At 37.4% G+C, this 14,116-nt stretch overlaps 1 protein-coding gene across 3 annotated transcripts in view; it reads right to left on the bottom strand.

Annotated features, from left to right (window-relative positions):
- Positions 1-14,116, bottom strand: part of LOC127814276 (uncharacterized) — a 174,586-nt gene that overhangs the window by 65,841 nt on the left and 94,629 nt on the right. For all 3 annotated transcript variants that reach the window (XM_052355686.1, XM_052355687.1, XM_052355688.1), the window contains 4 exons: positions 12,615-12,812; positions 11,730-11,772; positions 6,574-6,677; positions 5,936-6,442 (listed from right to left, as the gene is read on the bottom strand). In XM_052355686.1, coding sequence (XP_052211646.1) covers positions 5,936-6,442; positions 6,574-6,677; positions 11,730-11,772; positions 12,615-12,812 — 852 coding nt within the window. The remainder of the gene's footprint in view (positions 1-5,935; positions 6,443-6,573; positions 6,678-11,729; positions 11,773-12,614; positions 12,813-14,116) is intronic.

The raw sequence follows: 14,116 nt of genomic DNA, 5'->3' as shown, positions 1-14,116 counted from the left end.
AAGGTGAAGAAGGAGTAGTTAAAATAACTAAAGAGTCCTTGGTATGTATGAAGGCAGAGCTAAGAAATGGAATTTATTTTTTGCAGGCTACCACAGTATGTGGGGAAACCGCAGCCATAAGTCCTATAGCCAAATCTAAGGAAACTCTATGGCATTTACGAATGGCTCATATCAGTGAGCAGGGCCTTAAAGAGCTTTCAAAGCAAGGTATATTGGATTTAGGACAGACCATAGGTATAGGCAAGTGTGAGTCTTGTATATATGGTAAGGCAGCAAAAGTAAAATTCAGTAAAAATGCTATACATTCATCAAAAGAACCCCTAGATTATATCCACTCAGATTTATGGGGTCCAGCTCAAACTGAATCCCATGGTGGCTCAAGATTTTTCCTATCAATAATAGATGATTTCTCTAGGATGCTATAGGTATATGTCCTAAAGTCAAAAAATAACACATTTGAATCATTTAGGGCATGGAAGGCTATGGTGGAAAACCAAAGAGGCAAGAAAATCAAAGTTATAAGAACTGATAACGGGTTAGAATTTTGTAATAAGGATTTCAATCAAATGTGTAAGGAATGAGGGATTATTAGACACCTAACTGCACCAGGTAATCCTAGGCAAAATGGTGTTGCAGAAAGGATGAATAGAACCCTATTAGAGAGGGTTAGATGCATGCTAAACTATGCAAAATTGTCTAAAGAATTTTGGAGAGAAACTGTATCAACAGCAGCCCATGTTATAAATAGAACCCCATCTACAGCTATAAATTTCTTAACCCCATATGAAAGGTGGACAGGCCATAAGCCAAACCTTGATCACCTTAGAGTGTTCGGATGCCTTGCCTATGCCCATGTAAAGCAAGGAAAACTTCAGCCTAGGGCCAAGAAATGCTTGTTTATAGGATATCCATTTGGAGTCAAAGGTTATAAACTATGGAATTTGGAATCTGAAGGTCAAAGGATTATAATAACTAGGGATGTAACATTTGATGAGAATTCTGTTATGAATGAAAATGAAGATAAAACTCATCTAGATAAGAGTCAAAATAGAGTTTTAGTTCCAGTAGAACTCTCAGAAAACTCCCCAGGTTTGCCTCAAGATTTCTCAAAAGCTGAGTTTGATTCTTCAAATCCTAGCTTTAATCCAGATCCTGAAGATAACCATAACCATGAATCATCTCAATTTGAAGGAGATGAAGATGAAAGTGAGGTAGTCTCTAGTATAGAAGATCAACCTAATAGGGATAGATATAGTGTGGCTAGGGACCGGTAGCCTAGAGCCCGTAGGCCACCTCAAAGATATGGCTACTTAGATTTAGTAGCCTATGCCCTAATTAGTGCATCTGAAATAGCAAGTGAAGAACCTTTGTCATATGAGCAAGCAGTGTCTTCCAAGGATGCTGATAAGTGGATGGAAGCTATGCAGTCTGAGATAAATTCCCTTAAGAAAAACCAGACTTGGGAGCTGGTGGAGAGGCCTAAAAGGCAACGAGTAGTTGGCTGCAAATGGCTGTTTAAAATCAAGGAAGGGGCTGGAGATAATCCTAAGCCAAGGTTCAAAGCTAGGCTAGTTGCTAGAGATTTTACTCAAGTCCCAGGAATAGATTTTAATGAAGTTTTTTCTCCTATAGTAAGGCACTCTTCTATAAGAATTTTGCTGGCCATCACAGCTAAATTGAATCTTCATTTAGAGCAGTTGGATGTTACAACTGCCTTCCTTCATGGAGACCTTGAAGAGAGAATTTTCATGGACCAACCAAAGGGGTTTGAAGCTAAGGGAGAGGTGGAGAAAGTATGCCTCCTTAGAAAGTCATTGTATGGACTCAAATAGTCCCCAAGACAATGGTACCGAAAATTTGATTCGGTTATGATAAATCAAGGTTATCTAAGGAGCTCCTATGATTGTTGCATATATTTTAAACATGTCTCTCCTAGTATTTCTATCTACCTATTGCTATATGTGGATGACATGCTTATTACAAGTCAATCCACTAAAGAAATCCAACTTCTCAAGTAAAGGCTGAAAGCTGAATTTGAGATGAAGGAATTAGGTGAAGCAAAGAAAATTCTAGGGATGGAGATTTCTAGGGATAAGCAGCATGGAAAAATTTATCTATCTCAAACAACATACTTAGCAAAACTGTTATCAAGATTTGGAATGTCAACTGCAAAGGCTGTTAAAGTGCCTTTTGCATCTCATTTCAAACTGTCTTCAGAATAGTCCCCAAAGGATGATGAGAATAGAAAGGAGATGGCCAATATCCCATACTCAAGTGCTGTAGGCAGCTTAATGTATGGAATGGTTTGCACTAGACCTGACTTGGCTCATGGAATGAGCGTTATAAGTCGATTTATGGCTAATCCAAGAAAGCCCCACTGGTTAGCTGTAAAATGGATGTGTAGATATCTTAGAGGATCAATTAATTATGCTTTGTCCTATAATGGTGAAAGTCTAGAAGATCATCCTATTATCTTAGGGTATGTAGATGCAGATTATGCTGCGGATATTGATAAAAGAAGGTCCACAACAGGTTACGTGTTTAGGTTATGGAACTCTACTATTAGTTGGAAATCAAGTCTCCAACATGTGGTAGCATTATCAACTACCGAAGCAGAATATATAGCCCTTTCGGATGCTTTTAAAGAGGCTTTGTGGCTAAAAGGATTAGTAGGAGAGATTCTAGGTGTAGATGTTAAGACTACTTTGATGTGTGATAGTCAAAGTGCAATCCACTTATCTAAAAACCAAGCACATCATGAAAGAACAAAGCATATAGATATAAGATATCATTTTATCAGACAAGTTATTGAAAATAAAACTGTTATTCTAACCAAAGTTTCAGATGAGGAAAATGCAACAGATATCTTTACAAAGGTTGTTCTTGTTTCAAAATTAAAGCATTGCTTGAATATTTTAAAATTGATTCCGTCAGATTGGCAGCAGAATCAAAGCAGCATGTGAAGATTCAGACAGCAGGAGAAGATCTCTTGAGGAAGCAAATCAAATCAAGTGGGTGGAGAATTTGTTGTAAATCACTTGAATTAGATTTGCTTGTATATCTTGAGAGAATTGTTTTTTCTTTCTGCTGTTAAGCATTTGTATATCACTTGTTTTATTCTAGAAGGTTTGTTTCTAGAATGGTTAGTTAGCAATTGTGTTAATCGGTTAGTTAGTTGTAACTGCCGATAGATTGTTTTTGATAGCATTCTGTTACCGCCTCTATGTTGTATAAATAGAGGTCGGGTGTTAGCTTTAGGAGTATGCTTTTATTCTGTCTTGGGAAGAGAGAAAGAAAGAGGAGTATGCGCTGGTTTCTACTGAAATACTTAGAGGGTATATCTTTGTAGTTTGGTAGGGAAAACTCTCAGTAGTTCTGTGTATAAGGCTGGAGAGATAGATTAGTGCATGTAATCCTTTCAAGTTCATTCAAGATAGTGAAGATAAAAGTGCCTAGGGCAATCTGGATGTAGGTCTTGAAAAAGACCGAACCAGGATAAAATTCTTGGTGTTCTTGATTGTTTGGTTGTTGATCTGTTTTCTGATTTATCGAAAATCTTGTGTGTGTTTCGTGTGAGTGATTCAGGGAGTGTTTCGGTTGTGAATTAGAGTGTGATTGAGTGATTCGGAGCTGGAAATTATTCCAACACGGAGTTTTTGTTGGGGGTCAGGCCGGGCACCAGAAAGAATTTAAGAAACCTTGATGTTCTAATCCAATGGAAGGGGCTGCCACCCCTAGAGGCAACCTGGGAGCCTTACCATCAGATACAACAACAGTTTCCTAAATTTCATCTTGAGGACAAGGTGTATCTCTTGGGCGGGGGTAATGTTAGGACCCCCGTTATTCATACCTATCAGAGGCGTAAAAGGAGGGTAGAAATCAAGGGTAGCCAAGGAAATTGACCAAGGGATAGAAGAGTCCAAAGTTGGTTAGGGGTAGAATATTCCTTCACGTGGCTGTAACAGATTGTTAAGAAGGTATATAAGGGGAGGGGAAAGGAGAGAAAAGGTGTGGAAAATCTGGGCAATTGTTGTGGGGAGAGAGAAGGCCCTCTTGAATAGGCTGATTGGTTGTTTTAGCTTTTCTCATCCTAGCGATTGCTAGGAACCTTGTACACACTGATTCACTCTACTGTTTTAGTGTGGAATTTAATACAAAATAGTGGGTTCTATCAACTCCCTCACAAAGTTATCTACTTTCCGGCATCCTCCTTTGAGCTGAGTCAAGCCGCACAACGATATTTTATATTTGGTTATATTATATATATACTATCACAATAAAATTATGGGAAAATTGCAATAATCACCCCCGAGGTTTGACTTAATTGCAAGAACTACCCCACACATTTCAGAAATAACAATAACCTCCCTATTATTAAACAAAGGAAATAATAGGCCATTTTTACCTTTCATTCTCTCTTTTGTTTCCTCTCATTCTTTCTCCTCTGATTTTAGAAAAAAAAGGAAAAAGAAACAAACAGTGGTCCTTGCCTGTCGACAGTGGGAAACTACCATTGTAGCCGATTGTTAGGTTCAATCTAACACCCAAATATGTGGGAAACTACTATTGTAGCCGATTGTTGGGGTTCAATCTAACACCCAAATATGAAATCTAGGTTTGACTAGAACCTAGATTTCGTTCATCTAGGTTTGATCGAACCCAAACCCAAATTTATGAAGTCTGGTAGTGTTGAGAAAGAGAGAGAGAGAGAGAGCGAGCTACCATCGTGTACAGTCACTACCACCACATTTGTGAAGATGCATGGCTGACCAAGAGAGAAAAAGAAACAAAGGACAAACAAAAGCGAGTTTAAGAAGAAAGAGAAAGAGAAAGAGAAAGAGAAAGAGAGAGAGAAATGAGAAAAGTTTTTAAATATAAGGGTATTTTGGTATTTTTAGATATTTAATTGGGATTACCTAACAATCCAAGGGTACTCATTGTATTTTTGTAGAAGTCAGGGGAATTATCTACATTTATCTTAAACATCAGGGTACCAAAAACACATTTTTCCCTAAAATTATTTCAGAAATAACATAACATCTTTACAAGATAACATCTTTATTACAAGATAATTAAGAGTAAAATATTACTTCCCAGCTACACCATAATTATTTAGAACATGGTATATCATCTTCTAACATGAATTGTACAATATATCTAATCTAGATTAGCAAACACAATGAATACATAACCAGATATTATAGAAGAAACATTTTATTATCAACATAAAATATACTAGTATACTTACATGTAGAATAATTATATAATTATATTAGTAGGTATATAATAACATACTATAATATAATTGAAGAATTTGGAGAATAATGAACTTCTCTACATTCCTTTGATCAAGAGGTACAATTATATAGAAGTAGGAACTTCCAAATACAACTTAGGAAACTATACACGTTAGGAAACTACCAAATACAGCTTAGGAGACTGCCAAAAAAAGAAAGGTTGACTTTCATCATTAATTCCATAGGATCAGAAAATCATCCCTGGTTCCTGAATTAGGAAACAGATAAGAACAGCCGGGATTCTACAATAATACAATATAATTTTTCCAAACAAACATATTATAGTACTTGTTAATTATTATCATTATATTATTACTTTGCACAACATAGGGACAAATTCATCTTTTAATGTTATCCTCAGCCCAGATGCCTCTAAAGAAAAACAACTAAAAATTATCATACCAATTTATGAGACGAGTATCAAACATAGGAGAAAAATTTAACATGATGTGCATTCTCCAAAAATACCATCACCCAAGAGATTATATTATTGCTTATTTTAACCTGTGGACCAAATGTGCACTATTAACAAACTCTGTTCTTATCAAATGCCTGTGTGTGTGTGTGTTTTTTTGCCCAGAAGAAAAGAGAATCATATGAAATTTAGTCAAGCTGCAATACTGATGTAAACCACTTACCTGAAGAGACCCTGCACTTTCTGAGTGATCTAGGTTAGGTTTGTAACCAACCCAACCAGTTGTTGGGTTATACTTCTCAGTTTCAAAGAACTCATCTGTCTCAAATCTATTACCATTGATCTCTATCTCCACCTCATTGACTGCATCATCTAAAGGCCTCTTATTTTCATCAGAGGCTCTAAGTTTAAGGCATATATCTAGTGTCAAATCTGTGGAGTTATGAACTGACACCAAAGACCTAATATTCACATATCGGTTGCCATCTTTTACGCTTACTTCACTTGCAACAACATCATTTCCTAACCGCCAACAAGCAGCTGGTGCAGCATAGTTTAGCCTCACAGTAGTCCATGGTCCTTCCCTGGTAGGACTGATCTGAATAAACCCAGATTTTCTGCCTCCAGTGATGGAAAGATCACTTTCTTCAACTTCAGTTTTTGATGGTAAGAGTACAGCACATCTTATTCTTCCAGATGACTTCTGAGATTTGTCACTGTGAGTCATCTTCTGCATGACCATTAATAAGGTATGATCCCATAAGTCCATAGGAATCCAGTTAGAGAGGAAAAACAAGTATGTCTGGCATTGAAAAATAAGATAAACAGGAAAACAAAAATTGACAGAAATAGAAAACTAACTGTGGATTCTGCTGGAGACAAATATATCCAAGTAAATCTATCGAGATGATTACAAGTTCCTGATATCTGCTTCAAAGAAGCTGAAAAGTACCCAACCACTTCACCTGTAGTGACAAAGTTGATTTAGTTACAGGAAATCATATCTTGAGTAGAGTTGTATAGAACATTTATATCAGGTAGACTGAATGGACTGAAAGGAAACATCCAATACCAAATTGGCATTCCCAATCAAACATTTTTTCTTACTCAATGCTGCAGGCATTTAAGACGTCAACTGCACACTTCAAGATAGAATTTGGAATGTTGTGTTTTTTTTTTTTTTTTTTTTTTGGGGATAATCTTGAAATAAATTATCACCACTTTACGTCAATAATGTTCAGTTGAGCATTATATTAGGATTCAATAATTTCTATGTCGTGAAATGAATAATCACTGTTTACTAACAATGAAATTCAAAACTCAAGTTAGATGTGAATCCTAAGTTGTAAACAAATTTCAAACTTAAATAGAGAACCAATGTGAAAATCATACTAGTTTCTTTCAAGAAAAATAAATGCTCTCTGTGAGAAATTAGAGGCAGAACTCCAACCTGAAAAGCTAGCTTAACAGGTAGAGGGATCCTCCTCTTTATATATAACCTAGGTCTCTCTTGTTGAGGCGATGTGGGATTCTCACACTCCCCCCATGCTGAAACTTCTCCAGTAACTAATACATGCTCAAGTGATCGGGCAAGGTACTGGTCCATGACCACGACTGAGGATAGTCCCCCAGCCAAGGGTTGGCTCTAATACCATACGAAAAGTCAGAGGTAGAACTCTTACCTAAAAAGCTAGCTTAACAGGTGGAGGGATCCTCCTCCTTATATATAACCCAGGTCTCCCTTGTTGAGGTGATGTGGGATTCTCACACACACTCTCTTTCTCTCTCTCATGTTGTCTAAACTCTAAATAACATCTGCAAATGAAAGATCTTATCACGACCCAATCCCACATCTGTAGTCTACTAGGGAGGCTATGAGCCCATAAGTCACCCTTAGCTAGCACTTTTGGGTAATGACTAATGGTATTACATGTCTTCATTTAAATAAATGAAAACAAAAGACAGATGCAAAGGTCCATTTTTGAGACTACAAATAGACAAATAATTTCTCAAAAAGAAAAAGTATGGTTTGCTCTGTCTGAATGGACCATCAAGTAAAATGGTGTTAGTCCCCATGCCTTTCTCTGACTTGTTTCCGAGCAGCAAACTATTATTTAATTCTCGACATGGACAACAAATATATATATGCCAAAAAAACTCTAAAACCAGAACACAACATACACCAAAGTTCCTTAGTCACGTTACCATGCAACAAAAGATGATTGGCTCCTGTGCCTTTGGTGCACATATCACTAACGATGAGTGAAAGAAGAAAAGGAAGAAATTGAGAGAAAACTAAGAAGAAAGAACTGAATTCTCAAATTCTTAATCAGGATCTCAAATGCTACAATGAGACTAGATGAGTTTATATACTAAACAGAATCTCTACCAAACTTACTGTTGCTAACAACTGGCAATAACAAACTGAGCAGATAACTACTGTTTGTTAAAACATAATAAAACTAACTAGCCACAAAAGAAACTGAGAATAAAGTTGCCAACTACTAATAACAAAACTGCATAAACTTCTCTTCTGTCCTCAAACTTATTAGTACACAGAAAGAACTAGGACGGTCCTTAACATTCCCCCCTCAAATGACACCTAGTTGCTTGCATAGAAGCATATTTCCTCCTTGCTCTTGTGTCACAGAATTATGTAAGACTTTCTGCTCAACATTTGCCTTCAAAATAAACTGAGAAGTCCTCAAAACCTAATGTGTTACACAGATAAAAATCTCTCTCTAGGTGAACCCTCTGTAAAAATATCAGCTGTTTGATGCTCATAGGGTACACATCTGATATACTCTTGGCTGCTGGATTATCACACCAAATGAAGTTTTTGGACAAAAAAACTGCATCTATTACTTGCCTCTCACAAATATATATAAATTACAACTTAGTAACCGCCCTTATGAGTCGCTTATGCCATGAAAACTGTCAGATAAAGCAGGAAAAACACTGTCACCTAGGGACATAGCTGTACACTTAAAAATACAAAACTGTATAGTTACACATTTTCTACACTCCCCCTCAAGCTGGGTTGTAAATGTTAAGTCTTTGACTCTGTTTGTATCCCATACCAAGCATGACTTTGGTGAACTGACCAAACCATACTCTTGGTGACTATTCCAGTCTGTATAGAGCCTTTTTCAACTTGCATACCACACCTTCCCCTATCCTTGATCCAAACCCGAGAGGAACTTCCATATAAAGCTCCTCCTCTAAGTCACCATGTAAGAATGCATTCTTGACATCAAAATGTTGCAATTTCAAGCCTAGGTTAGCAGCCAAATACAATAGCACCCTTAATGGTGTTCATTTTTTCCACTAGAGCAAATGCCTCAAGATAATCTACTCTATATATCTGTGTATATCCCTTACCAACTAACCTTACTTTGTACCTTTCTAATGATCCATTTGATCTATACTTCATAGTGAACACCCATTTGCATCCTACTAGGCTTTTCCCCTTCTGTAATTTCACCAACTCCCAAGTTTGATTTTTCTCTAGTGATGCCATCTCTACCTCCATGGCACTCTTCTAGTTCTCATAGCCTATTGCTTCAGAAAAAGTCTTAGGTATGGGAATTGTGTTTAGGCTGGTGAGGAAAGATCTGAGCTTAGGAGACAAGTTTGTATAGGATATGAATAAGTGTAGAGGGTGTTTGGTACAGGTTTTTGTTCCCTTCCTAATGGCAATAGGAAGATCAAGATCATTAGGATCAAGTTCATCAAGGTCATTTGAATCAGGGTTAGTTGCAGGTTTAGTGATAGGTTCAGCTCCGGGAGTGGGAATAGCAGGATTAGGACTTGGTTCAAATGATGTAGGCTGCATAGGTTGAGGAGTAGCTTGTATAAGTTAAGGAGCTGACGTTTTTCTTCTTGAATAGACCAATAGTGGACAAGAAGAAGTTGGTGGTTGCTCCCCTTATGTCATGCCCTGTGAGTTAGAGATCAAAGGAGGTAAAGAAGAAGAAAAGTCAAGAAGAAATAGATCTTTGTCCTTGTCTTCCAAGAAGGAAGTCTCCCCCTGAAGATAAGGACAATCAAAATAGGAAGTATCTTCCTGTAACATCAGCTAAGACAAAAAACTTCTTGGTAGGTGGATGATAACACTAATGGCCCTTTTAAGTAGAAGAATACCCAACAAAAATACATTTGAGGGCATGAGGATCAAGTTTTCCTCTCTTTGGAGTGTGTATATGGACAAAAGAGAGGCAACCAAAGACTTTGGGATTAAGACCATTAGAGGCATTGAACCCGGGAAAGAATTTTGTGAGGAGTTGAATTGGATTATGAGAATCAAGACTCCTTGAGGGTAGCTGGTTAATAAGATGAGTGGCTATCAAGACAGCTTCTCCTCAATATTTAAGGGTGAGGTGATTGTTTATAAGGACATCTCCTTGGCAAGCCACAGTTGTTACTGACACATCTGTCATGGTTATTTTCCTTGTGCTAGGACATGGAATATAGGATATAAATCTGTGGAAGGAACAAGAACAGGTCATATGATTTGTGGCTTTAGAGTCAAGGATCCATACATTTGGGAGAGTTATATCTGAAGCATGAAAGACATGAAAAGAGGAAGACATACCCGTAAAGGCCAGAGCGCAAGTACCTGTCCCAGGTTTCTTTTCCGACGAACCCCAACAAACTTCTTAGTTTCTCAATCCCTCCCGATTAAGCTTCGTTGAATCTGTCTATTCTTGACCTTTTCCTCTAGCAAGTTGATGGGTACTAGCCACATAAACTTGCCCTTGCCCTCTTAGTTGTCCATTCTTAGTAGGCTTACTGTGGAGCTTCCAACACTTCTCTATGGTATGACAAAGCTTTTTGCAGTAGTTGCACCATTAGGAGTCCTTGTTGGTCATTATTGATGAATCAAAGGCCTTCTTTCTTCTCTAGGTTGCTTGTCCAAGCTAGAACTCTTCACAGTTACAAGTGCTGAACTGTTTATAAATGAGGTCTCCAACATCACTCCCCTTCGTCCTTCCTTTGCATGAACGATCACAATTGTCTCATTTAGAGAAGGCAGATCTTCATTTCCAAGGATTTGAACCATAACTGCATCAAACTCCAGATTTAGACTAGCAAGAAAATCATAGATTCTCTTTTTTTTTCAATAAATTGTTTTTGTATGGCTGCATCATCACCACATTTCATCTGAATGCATTGATAGTGGTCCAACTCCGACCACAAGGTTAGCAAGAGATTGGCGTATTCAGTGATTGACCGAGATCCTTGCTTGGTGGCCGTCACCTTTGTCTTGATCTCATAAATCTGAGCAACATCATAAACTTTAGAGTATGTGAGTTTCATTGCATCCCAAATCTCCTTGGCAGTACTTAGGAATATAACCTTGTCCCTGATCTCCGACAGTATGGAATTCCATAGCCAAGTTTCTAATGGGATGCAAAATGACAAGGTTATAGAAACTAGGCACAAATGCTACTGAAATCGGGGGGGGGGGGGGGGGTGTCTTGGTAAGGTGTTGAGTGGTCTCTCCAAATCTTTTGGAGGGTGGAGAGGACAAGAGAAAGAAAGGATCAATATCAAAGTGACTTAATATTGCAATCCTATTGAGAAGAAGGATGATTTGAAAAGTTTCGAGGGCAATACTATAAATTTTTTCCTCCTAAAATGTATCCATTCGTTGTCTATCCATATCACTCATTTCTTGGTGGAGATGCTAACAAGCACCAACTTGCACCAGACTGCTGAAAGGTAGCCCCTTGATTCCCCTAGACCTTTCCTCTTCTCCTTCCAATTGCATATTCCTCCACTCCAAGCTACTAGAATTGTACACAAGAATAAAAGTTTTATTTACCAGAAGGGAAAGGATTGATTCAGACAGCTTATGCGACAATTATACATTACAAAATTTCCCAGACTGACATACTGCACAAGTGACAATTTTGGAGTTTTTCCAACAGCATCTTCACTTAAGCTTCGAAAACTGGGATCTTAATAATTCAACAATTAATAAGTAAAGATAGAACCGTAGAAAATGACAATACCTTTTCCCAGGTCAGTAACTACAAATTCCACCATGTGGTGCTCCTGTTCAATTAAGAAAGAAGAAAGCATAAGGCGGTAGCAACAAAAAGTTGTACTAGAAGTAAGGTCGAAAAGAAATTTTTGAAAAAGGCAAAAAAAAAAAGCTTAAAAGTCAACTTAGATTGGTATGCCTGAAAATATAAAAGCATAAATACACAATGTTAATGGGATTCCCAAAGCACAACATGCATTGTCAAATTGTTGGGGATTTCCAAAAATACAATATCAGATCTTGACTCCTAAAAGGTCTTGGATTTTATAACCAATAAAAATTATTTGCAGTCATATTAGCATCTTTGAGCAACTCCCAATTGGATGTTGGGAACTTGGGTAGCCTCCATCCCTCCCTCTCTCCCCCAGCTGCAGGAAGGCTTGTATAAGAGGTTTAGGGAGGGGGGAGTGAGAAATTGACATGCATGATTAAGCACAATCTAGAAATGAAATCTATAGATGTGAAACTTGTGTATGCACATCTCACACACACACACACACACACACACATATATATATAAGAGGGCGAGTGTTGAGATATATAACAAATACCAAAAAGAAACGCAAAAGAAAATAAAAATCCTAAATTTTGAGGTGATGCATGTTTCTTAGCATAATCTATAGTACCATTTTGATTTATAGATTGAACATTGCAAACTGAAATCACAGATTGGTAACTTAATACGAGTCCAACATAAATGGGCAGAAGAATTAGCATGATCAGAGTTACATGGGGGGTAGGGGTGATTGGCATCACAGAAACTTCATTAACTAAAACCAATCATAACCAAGAACTAAAAGAATACATAGTTGGAAAACATATGATGCACATAGCAATGAGTTCCTTTGCTCACCGGTGAATCAACTTTGAAGAAAAATGTTTCGTTCCAATTCACCAACTCAAACTCAGAAGATAGAGTAGGCCTCGAGCTGGTGCCGCATGTTCGTGCACTTTGTTGGGTCAGGGGTGATCCTCCAGAAACACTGGGATCCAGACTGAGACGAACTGCTACAGTATATTGATGAGATGACAATCCTTCAACTCTTTGCAACTGTGTGAACACAAAATAATTGAGTAAAAATGACATACAATTCAAGCAAAACACGAGTAAAGATAAATTAGGCTTGATCATGTAATACTGGTAAGGAAAATTCCAACAGATAGATCCAATATGTTGATGTAACCAATGAAAGCTTATACTTTGCTCAAAATTTGTGCCATTTCTGCAAAAGATCAGTGGAATCTTGTTTTTATATTCATTAGTAAATCTCTCTTTCTCTCTGTTCTGATATTACCTGGTTAACCTATATTAAAAACCTCTGTAATGAAAGATGCTAAAACTGTTATCAGCAACATTCAAAAGCAAAATTACATTAATTAATCAATCCAGAGAACTAATCTTTCTAAACCTCTATAGTCCTCATCCTTTGTGTAGCTTGTGCCAACTGTTTTTCACCAATCATTCTATCCAGTTCCAAGTCTACTGGTATGCATGCCACCCCATTTTACTCGGTAGTTTTTATAGCACCTTCAGTTGATCCAACACCATTTTGGCTGTTATTTGTTGTTAATAATGAGACCAACTAGCTCTTCCAATACTAGTTTGGTGTTGCCCACAACTCTATAATGCATCCAAAGTATAGATATTTTTGCATTCTGATCCAAAAAGAATAAACCATGTCATACTAATATGCTTAGTAACTCGAACTTTTGTAGCAAATGGAAGAAGGTGGATATCCACAAAGAAAGTGCACAAACAATAGGAATGTTATAAATTACAAGTTGCAGTAGGACAAGTATGCAACAACCTATGGATATATTTTGCAAGCAAAAAACATTTGATAAACATGGGGGGAAAAATTTTCTCCAGCCACTAAAGGAACTAGAAAAACAGCTCTACAAAAGGAAAAAAAAAAGATATATACATATATCATAATAGTCGTGTTTCCATGTTAAACAGGTTGGCATGTGTCGGATGCTAAGATCTGACAATGACTAATTTGGGTAGAACTCGAGAATTAGAGAGAAAATAGAGGGCAAGTTAGACTAAATAGGGAGAACAACAAGAATTTGGGGAAGAACAGAGGGTTCGAGAGAGAGGGAGAGAACAGAAAAGTAGAGGGAAAAGATTCAATATCATTCACAATGAATCCCCATCATCTTACAATTGGCCTTTTATAGGCATAGGCAGCTGCTCTTCAGTTATTGTAATTGAAAGCACAAATGAAAATAGCAGCAGCCATGTGCGCCTAACGGAATAACAAACAATATATGTAGCTCAATTACAATATTACCCCTCTATTGTCCCTAAAGTCGTGACAGTATGCAATAGAACACAATCATCGAACTTTTCCA

The sequence above is a fragment of the Diospyros lotus genome, chromosome 12, assembly GCF_014633365.1.
Source record: "Diospyros lotus cultivar Yz01 chromosome 12, ASM1463336v1, whole genome shotgun sequence".
NCBI classification, from domain to species: Eukaryota; Viridiplantae; Streptophyta; class Magnoliopsida; order Ericales; family Ebenaceae; genus Diospyros; species Diospyros lotus.
Note: the sequence above shows the minus strand (reverse complement) of the source record. Positions and strands in the feature narration are given on the sequence as shown.